Source organism: Xiphophorus maculatus, chromosome 11 (genome assembly GCF_002775205.1).
Source record: "Xiphophorus maculatus strain JP 163 A chromosome 11, X_maculatus-5.0-male, whole genome shotgun sequence".
Taxonomy (NCBI): domain Eukaryota; kingdom Metazoa; phylum Chordata; class Actinopteri; order Cyprinodontiformes; family Poeciliidae; genus Xiphophorus; species Xiphophorus maculatus.
Genome location: NC_036453.1, coordinates 21,566,908 through 21,583,957, shown reverse-complemented (window position 1 = coordinate 21,583,957; position 17,050 = coordinate 21,566,908). Strand labels below are relative to the sequence as shown.

At 35.4% G+C, this 17,050-nt stretch overlaps 1 protein-coding gene across 6 annotated transcripts in view; it reads right to left on the bottom strand.

Moving 5' to 3' along the window:
• The window catches only part of LOC102229614 (neuronal PAS domain-containing protein 2-like), a 47,484-nt gene that overhangs the window by 16,864 nt on the left and 13,570 nt on the right, over positions 1-17,050 (bottom strand). For 3 of the 6 annotated variants that reach the window (XM_023342052.1, XM_023342054.1, XM_023342053.1), the window contains exons 1-5: positions 12,207-12,525; positions 3,426-3,614; positions 1,332-1,388; positions 220-374; positions 38-129 (exon numbers count right to left, since the gene is read on the bottom strand). In XM_023342052.1, the coding sequence (XP_023197820.1) occupies positions 38-129; positions 220-374; positions 1,332-1,388; positions 3,426-3,481 (360 nt within the window). In that variant the 5' untranslated portion in view covers positions 3,482-3,614; positions 12,207-12,525. Of the gene's footprint in view, positions 1-37; positions 130-219; positions 375-1,331; positions 1,389-3,425; positions 3,615-12,206; positions 12,591-17,050 lie in introns of those variants that run through there. The other 3 variants (XM_023342055.1, XM_023342056.1, XM_023342057.1) reach the window with 2 other exon arrangements.

The window sequence follows — 17,050 nt, the reverse complement described above, 5'->3', positions numbered from 1 at the left end:
ATCATCTGCTTCAAGGACACATCCTGCTCTGCTTTACCTCCAACATGAGCTGAGTGAACTCTTCATTGCTGAGGAATGAGGGCTTCCAGTCCTGCTTCACGTCACAAATCTCATTCTGCGCAGTGATGTCTGAAAGGACGACTCAAGGTCAGTGATCGAGATTAAGTGGCTGAAATGATCTACAGACGTTCAAATGAGCAACACGAGATGTGCGGAGACCTTTCTGTTTCTGTAAAAAGTCAATCGTCCTCTGCAATATGGTGGATTTGTCCATCTTGCGCGGATGGCCTTGACCTTGGAGCATGGTGCACAGCTCCTTGATGAGCACATTGAACTGGTCTCTTCTTTTCTTTTCAGATTTGTTGCGAGATGCTCTGCAGAGCAAAGCACACATTTTTTTTTAAATGGCAGCACAAGTGCAACGTAGTAAAAGTGGAAAACCACCAAATTTCTATTTAGTTGAAACAGGTTGCTGATATTCTAGTTCATTACTTTTATGTAAATAGAACAAATATTTCACAGAACTTATGATGTGACATTTAATTTGAGTTTATTCAAGTTTTATTTATAATTTAATATAATACGATATGTAATTAGGGGTGACAAGCAATTAATTTCTTGATCTGATTAATGACAGGGTTCCTGGGAATTAATCATGTTTAATTAATTGTTTAAAAAAATTAACAGGGTTAATGAGTTCTCAGTATTTTTGTTAGTGATGTCAATTGATTAAAATACAATGCAACATGTAGAACATGGGATCATTTCTCAGGTCTCTGATGCTTTTGTATTTAAAAGAAAAAATTAAGTTGTTAAAAGAATATAATATACAGTAAATACATTTACTTAAACAGAATAAACCTAAAATTCACCATTCTGTCTAAATAAGTGTGCATGTTTATCTTGCATTACAAATCAAACAATCAGTTAGTTTTGTGAGTTAATTTTAACAACTTCAGCTTTGTTGTTTTCTTTTGTAGGTAATGTTTAACTTCTCTTCCCTATGTGCTTGTACAGCTGTGTTGATAATTTGCTTCAAAGGGTTTTGATTATCCCGGTCGGCACGCCATTTGGCTTTTTCAGGTGTCTGAAAGAATGTTTAACTTTTTGTTATCAGAAAAGTCCTTCCTTCAGCAACTGAACGGTACAATAGCCCCTAATACAACTTGTTTACCAACTCCGAACACGTAGTAACTGCAAACAAAAATTAATGTCGCACGTGAGCCATTAAATCAAAGACAATGTAGGTTGTACCTGCCTATAAAAATGGCCGACATGACACATTCATATACGCAAACTAACAGATAAAACATTAAGACAGTATAAAGTACCTTTTTGCCCTGTCCTTCTCATCTTCATCCATTAAGTCCTCCACACAGCTGTTGGTACTGAAAGCACAAGGATGGGTCAATAAAATATATTGTTTGAGAATAAAAAAATAATTTATCATTTGACTTTTTAACATGCTGCAACAAGAAATAAAGTAATTGCCAAAACCCAACAGTGACTCAGCTCTTTTGACTTTCCAGGAAATGTGTGACAGAGTGCCAGCTGGCCGTGAAGCAGAAGCATAACATTTACCTAGACATTATTTACAGTCTTATAAAGTGACGTGTGTAAATATGCATATGTCATTTTCTATGTGTCAATGACTATCATGATAATTCATTTCTGTCTTAAGAAAAAGCTCTTTCAGACAAAGTCAAACCAGCGTCAGACAAAAATGGTGAAATGTCCAAAGTGTCTGCCACAACTCTGTTAGCATAACCTGGTAACCCAGTTCAAGCTCCTGGGAATCTTCACCTTTAATCAGGTCACTGTAGTAGATTACAAAAAAACTGCTCGGTGTTTAAGGAGACATGCAGCAAACCTCTGCATGTTTCCTGTTACAGTTTCTACAAAACAAACGGAAGCATCCATGTCTTTTTCTTTCCAAGAGGAACAAATATGGGCACAAAATGTAAAATCCATAATTTACACAAGGTCATTACCCATTATGTTTAATTGCAGCACAAAATGTGGGTTGCAGTTGACCCACCAGTAGAAAGTCACATCAGGAAGTAGTTAAAAAGCCATAAGCAATATACACTGTAAAGGGTAATACTGGATTGTGGACTAAGTGTAATGTAATACAAAGCAAAGGCTGGTGGACGCAAAACTGAGACATTACCTCGTCCTCCAGTCATGGTGTGACATGAGAAACACGCGGATAGGCCATATCTGATGCATGTTGTTTACATTTAATCCAGAAAGTATTTACAATGCTTGGCTTTTTCTACACTACAGCCTTATTGCAAATTGTATCCAATCAATCTTTTCTACAAATACCCCATATTGACTATGTGGACTTTGTTTTTTTGTTGCAAATTTATAAAAACTCAATGTTGAGCTTGACCAAAAGCTGTGAATACTTAAAAAAAAAAAAAAATTAGCAAAACATTCTTAAAAAATAAGCACATTCTCATAACTGGGTATTTGTGATTTGAATTTTGAGCAAACACGTGTTGCACAAAAACATTTGTAACACATGAAGTGCTGTGAATACCATCCAAATGCACTGTAATAGCATGAGGACGATGAATAATAGCTTTTCTTATATTTAAAGAATCAAATGTACTTGGGCAGCAGGCTTGTGCACAGATTAGAGAGAGTGTCGGGTTTTCTCAGGGAAAAATCCTGCATGTCCTACACAGATGAATGCATACGACCCCACAATGCATGAGACCAGAAAGAGCACAAGCTGGTGGACTTGTCTCATCTGAAAGTGGTTAAGATAGACTTTTTAGCTACAAACAGTCCGATGTTAAATACGATGGAGAATCAGTGATGCTGTGGGCCTATTTTTCTGGACGGCACTTAAAATCTGGTCTCCACTTTATACCTTGCACATGTACAGAGCTAAATAACTTATATTTTACTGTCATTCCTGCATTTTATATTCTATATTTATATTCATATTTTATACTGTATTTTATTTTATTCTGGAGTAACCTCACAATTGAAAGCTCCAAACATTGTCCTGAGCCGTATGCAACGAAATTTCGTTCTGTATACACCCTGTGCATGCAAAATGACAAGAAAGTCAGTCTAAGTCTAAGTCTACAAGTGGATACCAGGAGATTATTAAATCGCAAACTGTTGGCCTCTGCCTGAAAACTGAAAATGTGATAGTGATCATACATATCACCAAAATCATATGGAAATTAATTTCCCACCAGTTTCAAAACGGTAACACTTGCTTCTTTTTATGTCTTAAAAACGTCTTATACAGATAAAACTCATTGGGGAGATATATACAGCTGGATTTTGACTCCTTTTAAGGTGGCTAAATTATTTCAACAATACACTACAGTGAGTTGGCATGCAGTTGTACAAGTGGAGCATAAATCTGACAACAGACCAATGTTAGTGTATTTAATACTCACTCCCATTCCCTAAGCGTGGACGGACACGGGCCGCCGAAGTCTGAAAGGTTGTCCATACTCACTCCCTCTGCCAACCAGGCCCTTTCTGAAGTCTTGGAAGTCCCATTTGTCCTGACCTTGTTGGAACGCTCTATTGGAAAAAACCACTTGCCCAAAACCTTCTTGATTCCCCTGAAGGAATACAGAATCCTGTAAAATGACGGAAAAATAATACAATTGTAAGTATTAGCATGTTGTAGACTGATTAGCATAGTTATACATAAAGAAAACATACAATAAGAACCTGATTTTTATTGTGGTCACTTACAATTTCAGATTATTTGTAGGTCTCTCTGCCTTAAATAAGAAGATCTGACCAGCTAAGCTGAGTGTCTGCACCCTTTACAACCTAAAGAGCTATTTTGGCTTTTTAGAGCCGCAAGTGTCACATGACATTACAAGATGACTTATAATTTTAGATACATAGACACTCTAGGAAATTTGGAGTCATTTTTAAATAACCCCCATTTTATTTCTATTTTCAGGATTCAAAGTAAAGATAAAAATATAATTTTCCAAGGAAAGGATGGCTCTTTTTATGGGACAAAAAACAACTTTAAAAAGCATGTCGAGAAAAACACAATTAAAAATATGTTAGTGTTACTTTTAGTGCCAGTTTTTGTGAAAATAAATACAAATATTGCAGGAAAACACGGCTAAGACAATGCATTTATTATATCAATATTTAAAAATAATAGTTGGTTCTCCATAATTTTCTGTCAAAGTTATTAATCGCCATTGTAGAACATCCAAAGATCAGGGAACTTGTATCATTTCTATTCCTCAGAAACACCATGACACCATGTCAAAACATTGTCCATTTATAGTTTTGTCTGCTTTTTTATTATTTTTTTGTGAAGATCAAAGAACAAAGATTCTTTACTCTGACACTGACCCAGTTCCAGTGGCATCTGAACGGGTCTTTGCCGTAACTCTGCCTTCAACCTGATAAACAGATGACGTAGAAGCCATTTATTCCCAAAATTGTCTCTCCACTCCCCAGACTCCAGTTTTGATTAGGAAGTCTGCCTCCTGCCTGTAATTGAACCGTACTATCACCTAAAACCAGGCAGAATGAGTAACATTCACATGGACAGTTTTCTAGCTATCTGTCTTATTTATTCTTATTCAAACCAAAAACAGGAAGTAAGCTAGCAGCTCAAAACATCTTGCCATAAGGATAAAAAGCATCAATATTTTTAAATGAAGAACCAAAACTAGAAAGTGTAAAGTAGTGAGAGTTTCCACATCCTGCCTGCAAATGCAAATTTCACACTTGGAATCAGTAGTTTCATTCAATTCAGTTTATTTATACGGTGCCAGTTTGCAACAAAGGTTTCAAGGCTCCTTCCAGAAAAACTCCAGTTCATAAAAGTAAACACAATTTCAATTCAAAGCCAATTACATACATTTCAATTTGACTTTAGTGATCAACCTGTCAAAATCAGTTCATAATTTTAAAAAATGTTCAGTGTAAAGAAACCTGGCAGACTGCTTCACATTGTTAAATTTGCAGCAATGCCCCATTCTGAGAATGCATGGAGCGTCATGGGAAAAGAAAACTCTCTTTATACTTCATATTTTCATGAAAGTGTGAGTAAATATGACACGCCTAGCCAGGAAACTGGCCATATATGAACTTTTATATTACTTTTAAACCTTTGCAAATTAAAGTACATCAAAAATCCACTTATCTGCACCCAAAAGTCTACTTAAAAAATTTATGGCAGTGGTGTTTAAATTAACTATTAAAACTATTCTTATAAAACACTAGACTGCGGTTTTATATAAGATTTGTCTATTATTGCAAGTTCAATTTAATGCCTTCCTGTGGAATCATTAAAAATGCAATGTCAAGTAAATGAAGCATAACCACCTGGGGAAATGTACCTTTGAACTAAATGAGGATTTTTGAACAGGAGGAGCTCTCCTGACCTAGAAATCTGCCAGAGGCAGGCACATCTTTTAATAACTCAGCAGAAATCAGAGTGCACCAACCTTCTGCACACATTTTGTTTATGGCAGGCTTGAACAAAAAGCAGGATACACCTCTAATATAAACATAAGAACCGACTTAGTGATTGTGGCCCTGGGTAAAACAACCAGCAAAAATCTTTCAACATTTTGTTCCTCTTACTGGTTCACAGACAACACTGAGCTACCAACTTCAACATACTTTAATTTGACTAACAAAGTCAAACAAAGGGAGGTTCAGAAATAAAGTGAACCGTGTAGTGATTACTTTTGGGTCATGAATATATGTGGTGAGTCATTTTAATGCAGGCAGTCATCAGCGTTTGCTTTATTCTATGTAGACAAGGAGTTGCCTCGGGTCAGACTGTAGCATAATATGTTAGCTCAATCATTACAATACATGAAGGCCCACTATCACAAAACAGCTTATCAGAAATAGAAGAAAAAAAATTAACTAAAAGACTGTGTTCCAATTAGCAATGGCTGATTAAGTTTTACTTCTTTTCCCCAATAAAAACCCAATAAATTCTGACGTGGAGATAAAACGTTTATCTAAAAACAGGAGTGATTTTTTCAAACTTAAGCACTTTCTGTGTTATCTTAGACCTTTTCAACACTCCCACAGCAAACATGGAGATAAGATTATATGTCACCGGTCTTGGAAGACAACTTGAGATGAAAAATGCAGAGCCATAGCGATTTATTTGTACAGCAAAAGTCAAAGAGTCAATCGACTATAACCCCAATAGTCTATTTTATATGGATCCGCCTCATTCAGAATGAGTTTTAAACTATTTTAAAACTGAAAATAAAAAAAACAGCAGTAGAATACATTAAATCATCATTTCAATATATTGCCATGTATGCAAAATCACAAAGAAAGCCATTACATTTCAGGCACTATGCATTCCTCCTCTGCATGGCAGTAATGTATCTGCTCTGTTGGATGGATAATTAGATATAAAGTGAAGCAGAATTGAGAGACTGAAGCCCAGAGAGAGAAAGAAAAATGTTATGATGGAAGAAGCAAATGGAAATTTTCTTGAAATGATTGATCCTTAATTAAAACATAAAGGCATATTTGCATTCACACTTTATTAACATTCTTGAGGAGTAATTTTTTGTTATATCTGAGAAAACTGAAGATGTAGTAATGCTTTACATTAAAGTAAGTAGCTTAAAACTGATGCACCAAAGCTCTTAGTTTTACTTTTATCCGTTTTGAGCTGGTGCTTTATTGCACTGTCTTGTCAATTCAAACTGCAATGGAGAAAAAAAAAATCCATCCAAATAAAATGTAAACATTAGATGAGCCATTTATTTTGAATTTGAAGGGCATAATGTTAGACAGCTAATACAAATAGTGTGAAGGTCGCAGGTGAAATGCTTAAACTGTATTGCAAAGTCATTTACCATCAGCAGTTACTAATTCCTGAACAAAAATGTCAGACATTTTGGACATGAGAATCTACTTTAGTTGTTTGAGTATCTAAACTTTAAAATTAAAACTGTACTTCCCCAGCAGACTTCAGGCTTGCTACCTGAGCAGATAGCGCAACAAATTACCCAACAAATGTATGTGTGCTAACCAGCTGCTAATGTATAAACAACAGAATTACAGAAATGGATGAGACTCTGAACACAATTACTAAGTTCATTATTCTTTAATGACTGAAAAAAGAAAAGGTACAGATCTTCTGTTGTAGCCAACACTGATTTAAAATTATTCTCATTATTTTTGACTGAAATAGAACTCGGTATTGAATTTTTCAAAATACATGTAATGTAAAGGTATAAACAATGTAACAATCCATTTTATACTGGAGCATTTTTATTTTTATTTCCTGTTCTGTTCTGAAAAAAATGGGTACATTATACCCTTGAGTTTTAAATTTGATTTGTGTGTTAATACATTTGTATTATTGTCAATTTGCCAGATTTATGTATACATTGTACACTATAGATTTGTCAGAAAGTTAATGCAGAGCTTTTCTTCAACCATTTTATAGTATAAAACAGAAAAAACTGAATTTCTTTGCTTTAGAAATTTACTTTTTAAATAGAGAATGTCTCGTTTTCTATATACAGTGTAAATCTGTTAATAGAAACAACTTGACCTAGTTTGTGAATGTATTGTTTTATGTTGGCAGCATGAATTGATGTGACTTTACTCTGTAAAGCTGTGTATAAAGTGAAACCACATTATTTTACTGTGTAAGGCTTGAACTCCAACTTACAAGTTAAATAGCAAAAAACTATTACAGTCTCCATAAATGCATTCCTTTGGGTTTTTACAGCCTTTAACTACGAACTTGAACTCACAACACCAGCTGCTAAAGTTCAAGTTCATGATCAAGGATGAATGTTAACACACTACAAGAAAATAGGAATGGAGGAACTACTTATAGTTTACACATGGGACTCCCGAAATTCAACTCGGAGCAATAAATGCTGGTTTCTCAGAAAAACAAGAACTCATTCTAGGAAAAAAAGTCCAAGTTGTCATGACAGAGCACAGCAGTTCTCCCTAAAGATAAATATGGAATGTAATACGCAACCGTCCACGGCCTCCGTTACACTTCAACGCAGATCTGAAACCATGAGATCGGATTTTTGTGTTTGTAGTCAAACACTGTATTTCCAAACACACAAAAAATCTCAACTTTATTGCTGCAACAATATAGGCAGAAAACTGTAAATGGCATAAATTGTCACAATCCAAATTCAAACTATATGGAATTGTGGTGCGATAGGTTTTCTTGTGTTCTTGAGATTGAACTACATTTTGAAGAAATGTAACATTTCACTCTAGCATTGTTGGGTTACGTTTTGTCTTCTCTTAAAACCTGCTTTGTTCTAACATTTGCTTCACTGCTCTGTTCTACACCTGCTTGCTGTCAGTCATTATTCCTCTGCTTCCTCTGTGTTTACTGCGAGTCGTTCCAGCTTGACTTGAGAAACCGTGGAGAGGTTTAACTCAGCTTGCCTTTGTTTGTTTCCATCGTCCGCTGTCCAGAAAACTGGAGACTGCTCGTAAATATTTGACCCTTGATTTGTTACCAAACTCTGTCTGATTTTGACCCCCTGCTCTCCAAATAAACCTGATTGTTTGGCTTTTACCGTCTTGTGCTGTCCTGTTTTTAGGTCATTCGTCCTCGTCTCAAGATAACAGAAGCCAATACGGTGCGACTTTTCCTGGCAAGGCTACTTCTTAGGGTTCCAGATTTTAAGCTGTTTGCTTCACACCCAGTTTAAATGTTTGAAACTCTTATTTTGAAGTAGAAAAGGAAGTAATACTTGAGGTACCCTGTTGTATCAACACAGTCGAACCATTGACCAACAAAACTCCATTACAAACACCTAAATAATGTTTATTTAGGTAAGGATAAATAAGGATATTTATTTTAATAGTATTTTTCTGGTTTGTTGTTTTGAAGTTGTGTTTAGGCACAATGTTTTCCAGTAATATAAATAATGTAAATAAAAAAGTTTTTAAAAAAGAGATGTATTAAAACTCTGTCTCAAGTCTATGATATATACTTTTGAAAACACACAAAAAAATGGTGATTTAATATTGTTAGTGATTACAGGTTCTATAATACATTGTTTGAGTTTTGATTTTCCCCTCCAAAATTAAAAGGTGTCATTTAATTTCCTAAAAAGTCAAATGTGCAGCTCTGTATAAAATATCGTAAACAGATATAAGAGTATTTCCAATAGTGTTTTTAAAGCGTGTTCCTACATGTGCTGGTCATTTAGTCATTTCTTGCTCATTTCTTCTTTGTCACCAAATAAATAAAGTCATACTGTATGTCACTTAGGACATTTTGTACCATCCAAGAGACAATCCATAAATCCCAAGAAGTAATTTTTTACCAGCACTGTCAACTTGATCTAAAGTAATTTTCAATAATGTTTGATAATATAATAGTTTTATGTAAAAAGAAATGTGGCTATGTGACTCCAAAAAATCTTTTAGTTTGATCAGAGGAACTGTATGTCCTGGAATCAGAACTGAAAAAAGTTTTTGATAACTATTATACAATTAAATTATACCCGATTTAAGTGGTTTTAGCACATTAAAGCAGAGAGACACTTAAGTACTGAAAGAAATAAACTGATATGTAATAGTGTATGAGAATAAAACAGAAGTAGGAAGGGATGTATGGTAATAAAATAGAGGAGTAAATAAGCAAAATGGCATCAGTTTGTCATCTGACATCTTTTAAAAGCAAGATGCTGAACCACTGCAGTGTTTCACATTATAACATTATAGATCATAGCTGTAATACTAACAGGCAGTAATGGAAACCATTTGTAAACCTAACAATACTCTGCAGTTGGCATAATTAAGCCACAGATGAGAGATGCTGGGAGAAGATATTTCCTGTAGCTGCCAAAGTCAAAACAACTGTCTAACATCAATGTTTGGGCTGAATCCAGCAAGTCAAGTCTTTGCCAGCCAATCAGGATCGCAGCTTCAAGGATTTTCTGCCCCATGTAATTAAGTACAGATTTGATCAACACTTGTCTTACATTTGCATACTGAAAACCAATACATTTCAGCTGTTCCACAACAACTTCACACTAAGCTCGATGTCACAAGTAACAAGGTTTGAATATATGACAGTGTGGGGGGAAAAATGTCAAGTTTTTTAACCTCACAGTGGCTGGAAAAGCTTCAGCGCAGATGGTGTTTACACTGTAATTCAGCTCTGTGCAGTTTATCTTTAGTCTGTAAAGACAGGGGGAAAAAACTACTTTGTTAATTTGTATCAGATTAGATGAGAACAAGGAAGGCTTTTATTCTTATAATTTATCCACCAATTAACAAATTAAAATAAAGACTTTGCTACATCTCTCAATAATGCCCATTTAAAGATATTAGAGAAAGAATTTTAGTGCTGAAGCTTTGCCTACGAAGAAAGCGATTTGTTTGTGTTTTATTAGTATTACAAAATGTATGCTGTTATATTCCTGGGTTAATAGATCAGAGTATATTCAATATTTATTGGCAGAGCACAACTTACAGAGTGCATTTAATTTAGTGGCAACAAATTTATCACTGTCAAGTCACTGATTCCTATTCATCATTACAAAATAGCAGAATCTATGGCAAGTTAGCATGCATGGTAATGAGAATGAGTACATTTGTTGTTAATGTTTTTGCAGTGTTTTTAGGTTGCTAGACCTAGATGACCTAGCTAGAATGGCAATAAATGATACATACTTCCCTTAAAATAATCCAGCAGCAGTGTGGCAGGTTGTAAATGGTGGCCCAATCAACTGCTAATAAGTTAATCACTAACGAAGAAATGTAAGGCACTGGTGTCACATAATTTAAAGCATATTCCAAGAAAGTTTTACAGTACGAAAACTCAACAAATATCTTGATGCCAACAGCATGCAGATTCGCCATCCAAGTCGTTTAGTAGTTAAAGAAAAGGAAAAAATAAAAACTAGTCCAGATGATAAAAATAAACCATATGAAAATGAAATATCAAGTGTCTTAATAAACACTAACTAGGCCAGGGCAGGCTGTGTAAAACATATTTGATAAGTAGAAATTGTTATAAAATCTCTTCATGTTTTTTTATGTATATTTTGCCATCTTACTATGCAAATCAAATCCCGAGACACAAGGAAAAAATGTTCCATGGGACAGAACATTTTGTGGAACAGTAACACAGTGAATCATTCACAACATGGTGGTGACAGCATCATACGGTGGGGACGCTTTCAACCAAAAGGAGAAGCTGGTCAGAGTTGATGAGGAGATGGATTAAGCTAAATGCTGGGCAATCCCAAAAGAAAACCTGTTAGACATTGCGAAAGACATAAAAGTAGGTCAGAGGTTCGCCTTCAAGCAGGATAATGACCCTAAAAATACAGTCAGAGCTACAATGGATTGGTTTAGATCAAAGTGTATTCATATGTTAGAACGACCCAGTCAAAGTCCAGCTCTAAATCCAGACGATAATCTACGACAAGACTTTTAAACTGCTGTTCACAGATTGTTTTCAACAAATCCAAATTTTTTTTTTTTTTTTTTTGATGAATGGGTATGAAATTTCAGTTTCTAATTTTGAAAATGATGTATTCCTTTTCTTTCATCCCACAACTCTGTGCTACTTTGTGTTTGTAACGAGACAAAATGTGTAAAAGTCCCACGATTAAATAGTGGAGGAGTGTAACTGGCGACTGAAATCGGTTTGAGCTGATCAACACTAAAAAAGGAGATAAAAAAAACAATAAATGTTTTTTAAAAAAACATTGCAAAGCTTTGAAAATCTCTTACTGATTCATCAAACAGTGGAAAAATATCTCACAGTGAACTAATACATAAATAAACTGTGAAATCCTGCAAATCCATCGCACCAAAGGCCCTTGAGAAATTATTAAAAACGCATTAGTATTCTCGCAATTTCTTGAGCTCCATTTGTGTCTGTCTATGGATGTCAAGCGGGTTACAACGTGGAAAAAAATGGTTATATCAACCTTGAAACCAGGGCACTTGGAGAGCTCACAACACGTACGGAGCGTTCAGGAGCGCCCTGAAAATGTCGGGAAAAAACGAACCTCCTTAACACACTTTAAAAACCCTGAACGAGTGCAGTTTAGCTTCCCGGGAAATGATTAACAAGGACTAATCATGCGGTCGCCCACCTCTAATCTGGGAAGAGGCCACTCGTGATAATGTAAACAGTGTAAAGGAGAGGCGCAAGTATGACAGAGGTGGGTGAAACTGAAGGCTTAAAGCTTACATACCTGAAGAAAGAGTGTCCGGTAGAAATAAAGAGCTTCTCTTCGTCATTTTTGTTCTTTAAACTACAACATAGCAGCCGAGCTCAACTAGCAGCGGCTCATTCACCGAAAGCCTTCAATTGCATAACAAGTTATTAACGCGTTGTTATTAAGCACCGGCGTCCCTTCCTGCGTTGTTGTCACACTTATCCAAAAAAAAAAGAAAGAAAAAAAAAACAAACTCTCGGCTTATTTTAACTTTACCCCTCTTTTTTAGTGTTTTCCGAGCTAGCAGCTGGATTTATCCGTCGGTTTTCCCAGGTACAGTACTCCTCATCCTCGGCTTGGCTGTGGCTTGTAAACAGGACCGGGCGGCTGGGAGAGAGCGCAGAAAGTAGGTCAGCTGGTAGCTCAATACTCGGCTAACGACGACAGCGGTACATAAGCAGAGGTTGTGCAGCGCGACTGAAAGGAGGAAAGAAGGGAAGAAACCTCCGCTGACAGGCATCAGCAGGGCAGATTGCAATCTTCAACGCGTGCTTAATGCATAAATAACACCAACCTTAATGTCATTACAGCGACTGTGCGGATGCACTTGGAACCTGAATGGTACAGTCTTAAGGGGAGCCATGGGTGTATAAGAGTATGTTTCATTTAGAGGGAAAAATCTGCATCAATTCAAATTTTACTTTATGTGTTTAAAAAAAATAAAGTAGCCAAAGCGACTCCTTAAATAGACTTTTGAGGTAGGAAAACAATCTAGAGGCTAAATGTTGCCTCCCTCTTGCAAGACATTATTACCTGATTTTTTTTTTATGAGGCAATCATGGTGTGCATATGTGTGTGTGTGTGTTTTGGGTGAGGGCAGACTAAATCAAAACCTGAAAAAGAAAGTAAAACAATATGCTAAAAACTTTTGTTTCCCATGTGCACTTCCTGTGTGTGTGTGTCTGTGTGTGTGTCTGCTTTAACAACTTCCTGGTTGCTTTTCCCTCTGACGAAGTCCCAAATGTGGGTCAGCAGGCTGCATGACTTATTGGATTTAAATATTTTGCCTCTGTGAAATGATTACACAAGTGAGCAGTCAAAGGTCCAGGGCCTTTCAGAAAGACCAAAAGGCTCACCTTACAGATAATCTGTTTACTTTGAGAAGGAGATAAAAACTTATGTAGACTCTCATGTCTGTGATTGTTACAATAGTTCCAACAGTGGAAGAATATTTTCGTTAATATACACTAAATTAGTCTTTTTGGCTAAAGTATTGCTGAAAATTGTATTTAAGAGAAAACATCTTCTGTAGAATTGCATTTTCATGCCTCCTTGCAAAAGTATCCAAACCCCTTAATATCAAAATCTGAAAAGTGTGGCTTGTATTTATCTTCTGACTTTTTGGATATTGTCTTAAAACTATTAGTTAGTTAAGCTTGTTCATTAATAATCTAATAAAGCATCTACATTTAATTAGAAATGAAATCTCACATAAACTGTATTTACCAGTAAAATTAATTTTGATGGATGTTGTTTGCACTAGAGTTTTATTTTTGTTACTTCTCTCTAAACTCCAGATAAGCTGAAGTGCAGTTTGCGGTTGTACAATAACAAACGTTCACAGGGTTATCGATACTCTTATCAAGGAACAGTGTAGAAATATAATTTTATTCCAATTTTTAGATTTCAACTTCTAAAACATTTTCAGGTTGACTGTCCAGGCCTTATGAGAGTTTAGTGAAGAAGCAGAGCTAAAAGTATCCATGTCATGCTATTTGCGGGGACCTCTAATGCTGCAGCGTAATTGGGGCTTACCTCAAACTGTCTGCACAGGAATAATAATAACTGTATTAACCAGCCCGAGAGTTGTAGTTTATAATGCTTCAGATGTTCTTAATATTCCCTATCTGCATAATTTGCATGATATAAATAAATAACTTCTAATAATCAATTTTCTTCATGTAATCAGTGGAGAACTGCTGATATGTATGCTATTGGCAGTGCAATAATGCTAACTATTTTATTGCAAATTAACCTTTCACTCCAAAACAGATCTCTGCTCGTGTTTTACACAGTTCCTACGTCATTAGACATGTGCACTCACTGAACAGATGAAATTATTCAATTCAATTCAAAAATACTTTATTGATCCCAAAGGGAAATTAAACATATACTCACAAAAATGCAACACGACTTTTGTTGGTAGATTTTTGTTGGTAAAAATGTTTAAACGACTCCCAATCCACAGATACACACAGGTTTGTGTCGGGCATTTACTAAAAATCCTAATAAATCTCATTGATGTTTGTGGCTATAACATTTGTACTGCATCAGAATACCATCAAACAATATTTGATCCTACTCAAAATATTGTTTTGCAATGAAGAAAATAGCAACATTTTATAGCAACTTGCTTTAGTGCAAAGATTAAAGCATAGAAACATACATGGACTATTTAAGCTGTAGAATAGTATAATTTGATGCCGTAGGTCAAATTATTTATATTAGTTTGACCATTAAATTGTTCAGTAAAGTGGAACATCTTGGTAAAATACAACTAAGTAAGAAATGTATCCCATTACAATCAATAAGAAGAACAGCACATAAAGCCCAGCAGCTCTTGGTTTGGTTTAAAAGCTGCTCCCAGCATTGCTGTAGGGAATAGTCTGGCTTTACTACAACTATTGCTTACCTACACAGAAAATGTGTTTTTTTTTTTCTTCATAGAAATGGACAATAGCAGCCATGCAAATTTAGTGTCTGCTTCGGGCTCTGCCAGGCCTCATTATTTAATGTTTGATGATTAAAGTCTCTCTCCAGATGTTGAAGGATTTCATCACGCACAGCTGAGGCTTCGCTAAATATGCATGCCTTTACTGTCAATAGCCGTCGTAATATAAGAACTCACATTTTCCCTTCAGCTGATTCAGACTGCAGATGTCTTATTAGTCTGATGTCGGGTTGGAACCGCGCTGCGGTGAAAGTATGTTGCTTTTTTCTCCAATTGTTCCACCTCCATCTGACGAATGATTCTATATTTGTGGTCTATTGCCTCTTGAATTATTGATAGTGCTGATTGTGTTTAAAATAATTCACTGTGAGTACATCATTCCTGATGTTATTTAAAAAAAAATTTTCTGTCGAATTTTCTCAAATGTATTTATTGCTGCATTGTTCTGGGCCAAAATTTATTCTTGCTAAATGATAAACACATAAAGAAAAGATTCACATGGTAAGACCATCAGTCTCAATAAAATGTAAACAGAGGTATAATGAAACCAGTTGTTCTAGTTTCTCACATATCTTACAGACCTGAAAATCTGGCACGATAAACAATGAGGACACAAAAGCCATGGGAGACGCCAAATCGGACTCGTATATTTTGTTTGTAGGTAAACAGCAGGTTTCAACATAAAACATAATTGTAAGATATCTAATTCTACTTTGTACCCTCCCAAAAGAAGCCAGTGTTTGTGGCACAAAGAAAAAAAAGGGAATCAAAAAGCATCTGTTGAAAGACTGTGATGACTCAGCTTAGACATAAAAAAAAAATCTATTTCTACCAGAGTAAAAGATAAATTTAAATGGTTTTATAAATGCACCACAGTCCTCAGATGTTCTGTTCCAAAGAAGAAGACCAAGTGAGCGCAGAAATATTCCAGACTTTGCCACCAAACCTTTTAGTTTAAAGTGTGGATAGGTCTTTTCGCGTATTTACTGAAAAGAAAGGAGTGGCCGGAGTAGCTTTAGAGCTACTGAGCAACGTGTTTACATACATTTAAATCGAGATGGTTTTCATATCAGCACAAAGCCAGTCATAAAGGAGCCTTATCCACCACTATCAGCCTTCTAAAAAAAGGTCCTGAAGTGATTACTACTCTGGATTTATTTATTTTTCATACTGAAACAAGCCTTGTCCCTACACCCACTCTGTGTAAGAACATCTCTTGTAGAAAATCTCTAAGAGATCATGTACAACTTCTAAAAATGTTTATTATTTCCAATTGCTTAAAAAAAAAACTAATCCGAAATGTTAATTTACTTTTAAGACACTCTTAATAGTGTAATTTAACACATATTTTGGAATATCTCAAAATAGAATTTACTTAAATAAGATAAACAGTAACATTTTCTGTGAAACGTAGTCTACTGTCACATCAATGAAGTATGTGTATCACTTCTGATTTCATCTTTATATAATTGTCTGACCTTGTTGGGCTGAACGTTTGGTGCTCTGTACGTAGCATTTGATGCCCAAAAGTAGCAAAAATATTTACCCAGAGGAAAGAGCTGGATACATTGTGCATATTGACGCCATGTTGCATCACGAATAATGATTGGGTCACTGCTTTGACATTTGTACAGCATACTTTCCGTATATCTAGTATTTTTGAAATCTGATGTTCAATTATTCTATCTTTTTGGATGTTTTCATGCTGGAACTTTGTTTACAGAAATTGCTTTGTCTTAGAAGTTGAGAGCACGCTATTTCCAAGTTAGAAAACAGTGTTTTTGTGCTTATTTTGCAATTGAGAGCTTTGAAAATCTGTTTTCTGGCCACAAAGGGAACACACCATTAAACCCAACATACCCTTTGTAAACTAAAGTTAGTTGTTTAAAATTCAAAAATTTTGACTGAACAGAATACGTCATCCAAGCAGGCCAATTGATATTTAAAATATACTTAACAAACATCATCCGTACTGGTTTAATTCACTTCATTGTAAAGAAATATTTGACATAGTATCAGATTGGTATCAACGAATACTTTGTTGATTACTTGGTTATCAGTATCAGTATGTTGAATTCAGTAAAGGCAGAAATTAATATTAAATAATCAGACAAAAGTGGAAGAGAATCTCACTTCACAGTATTTCACA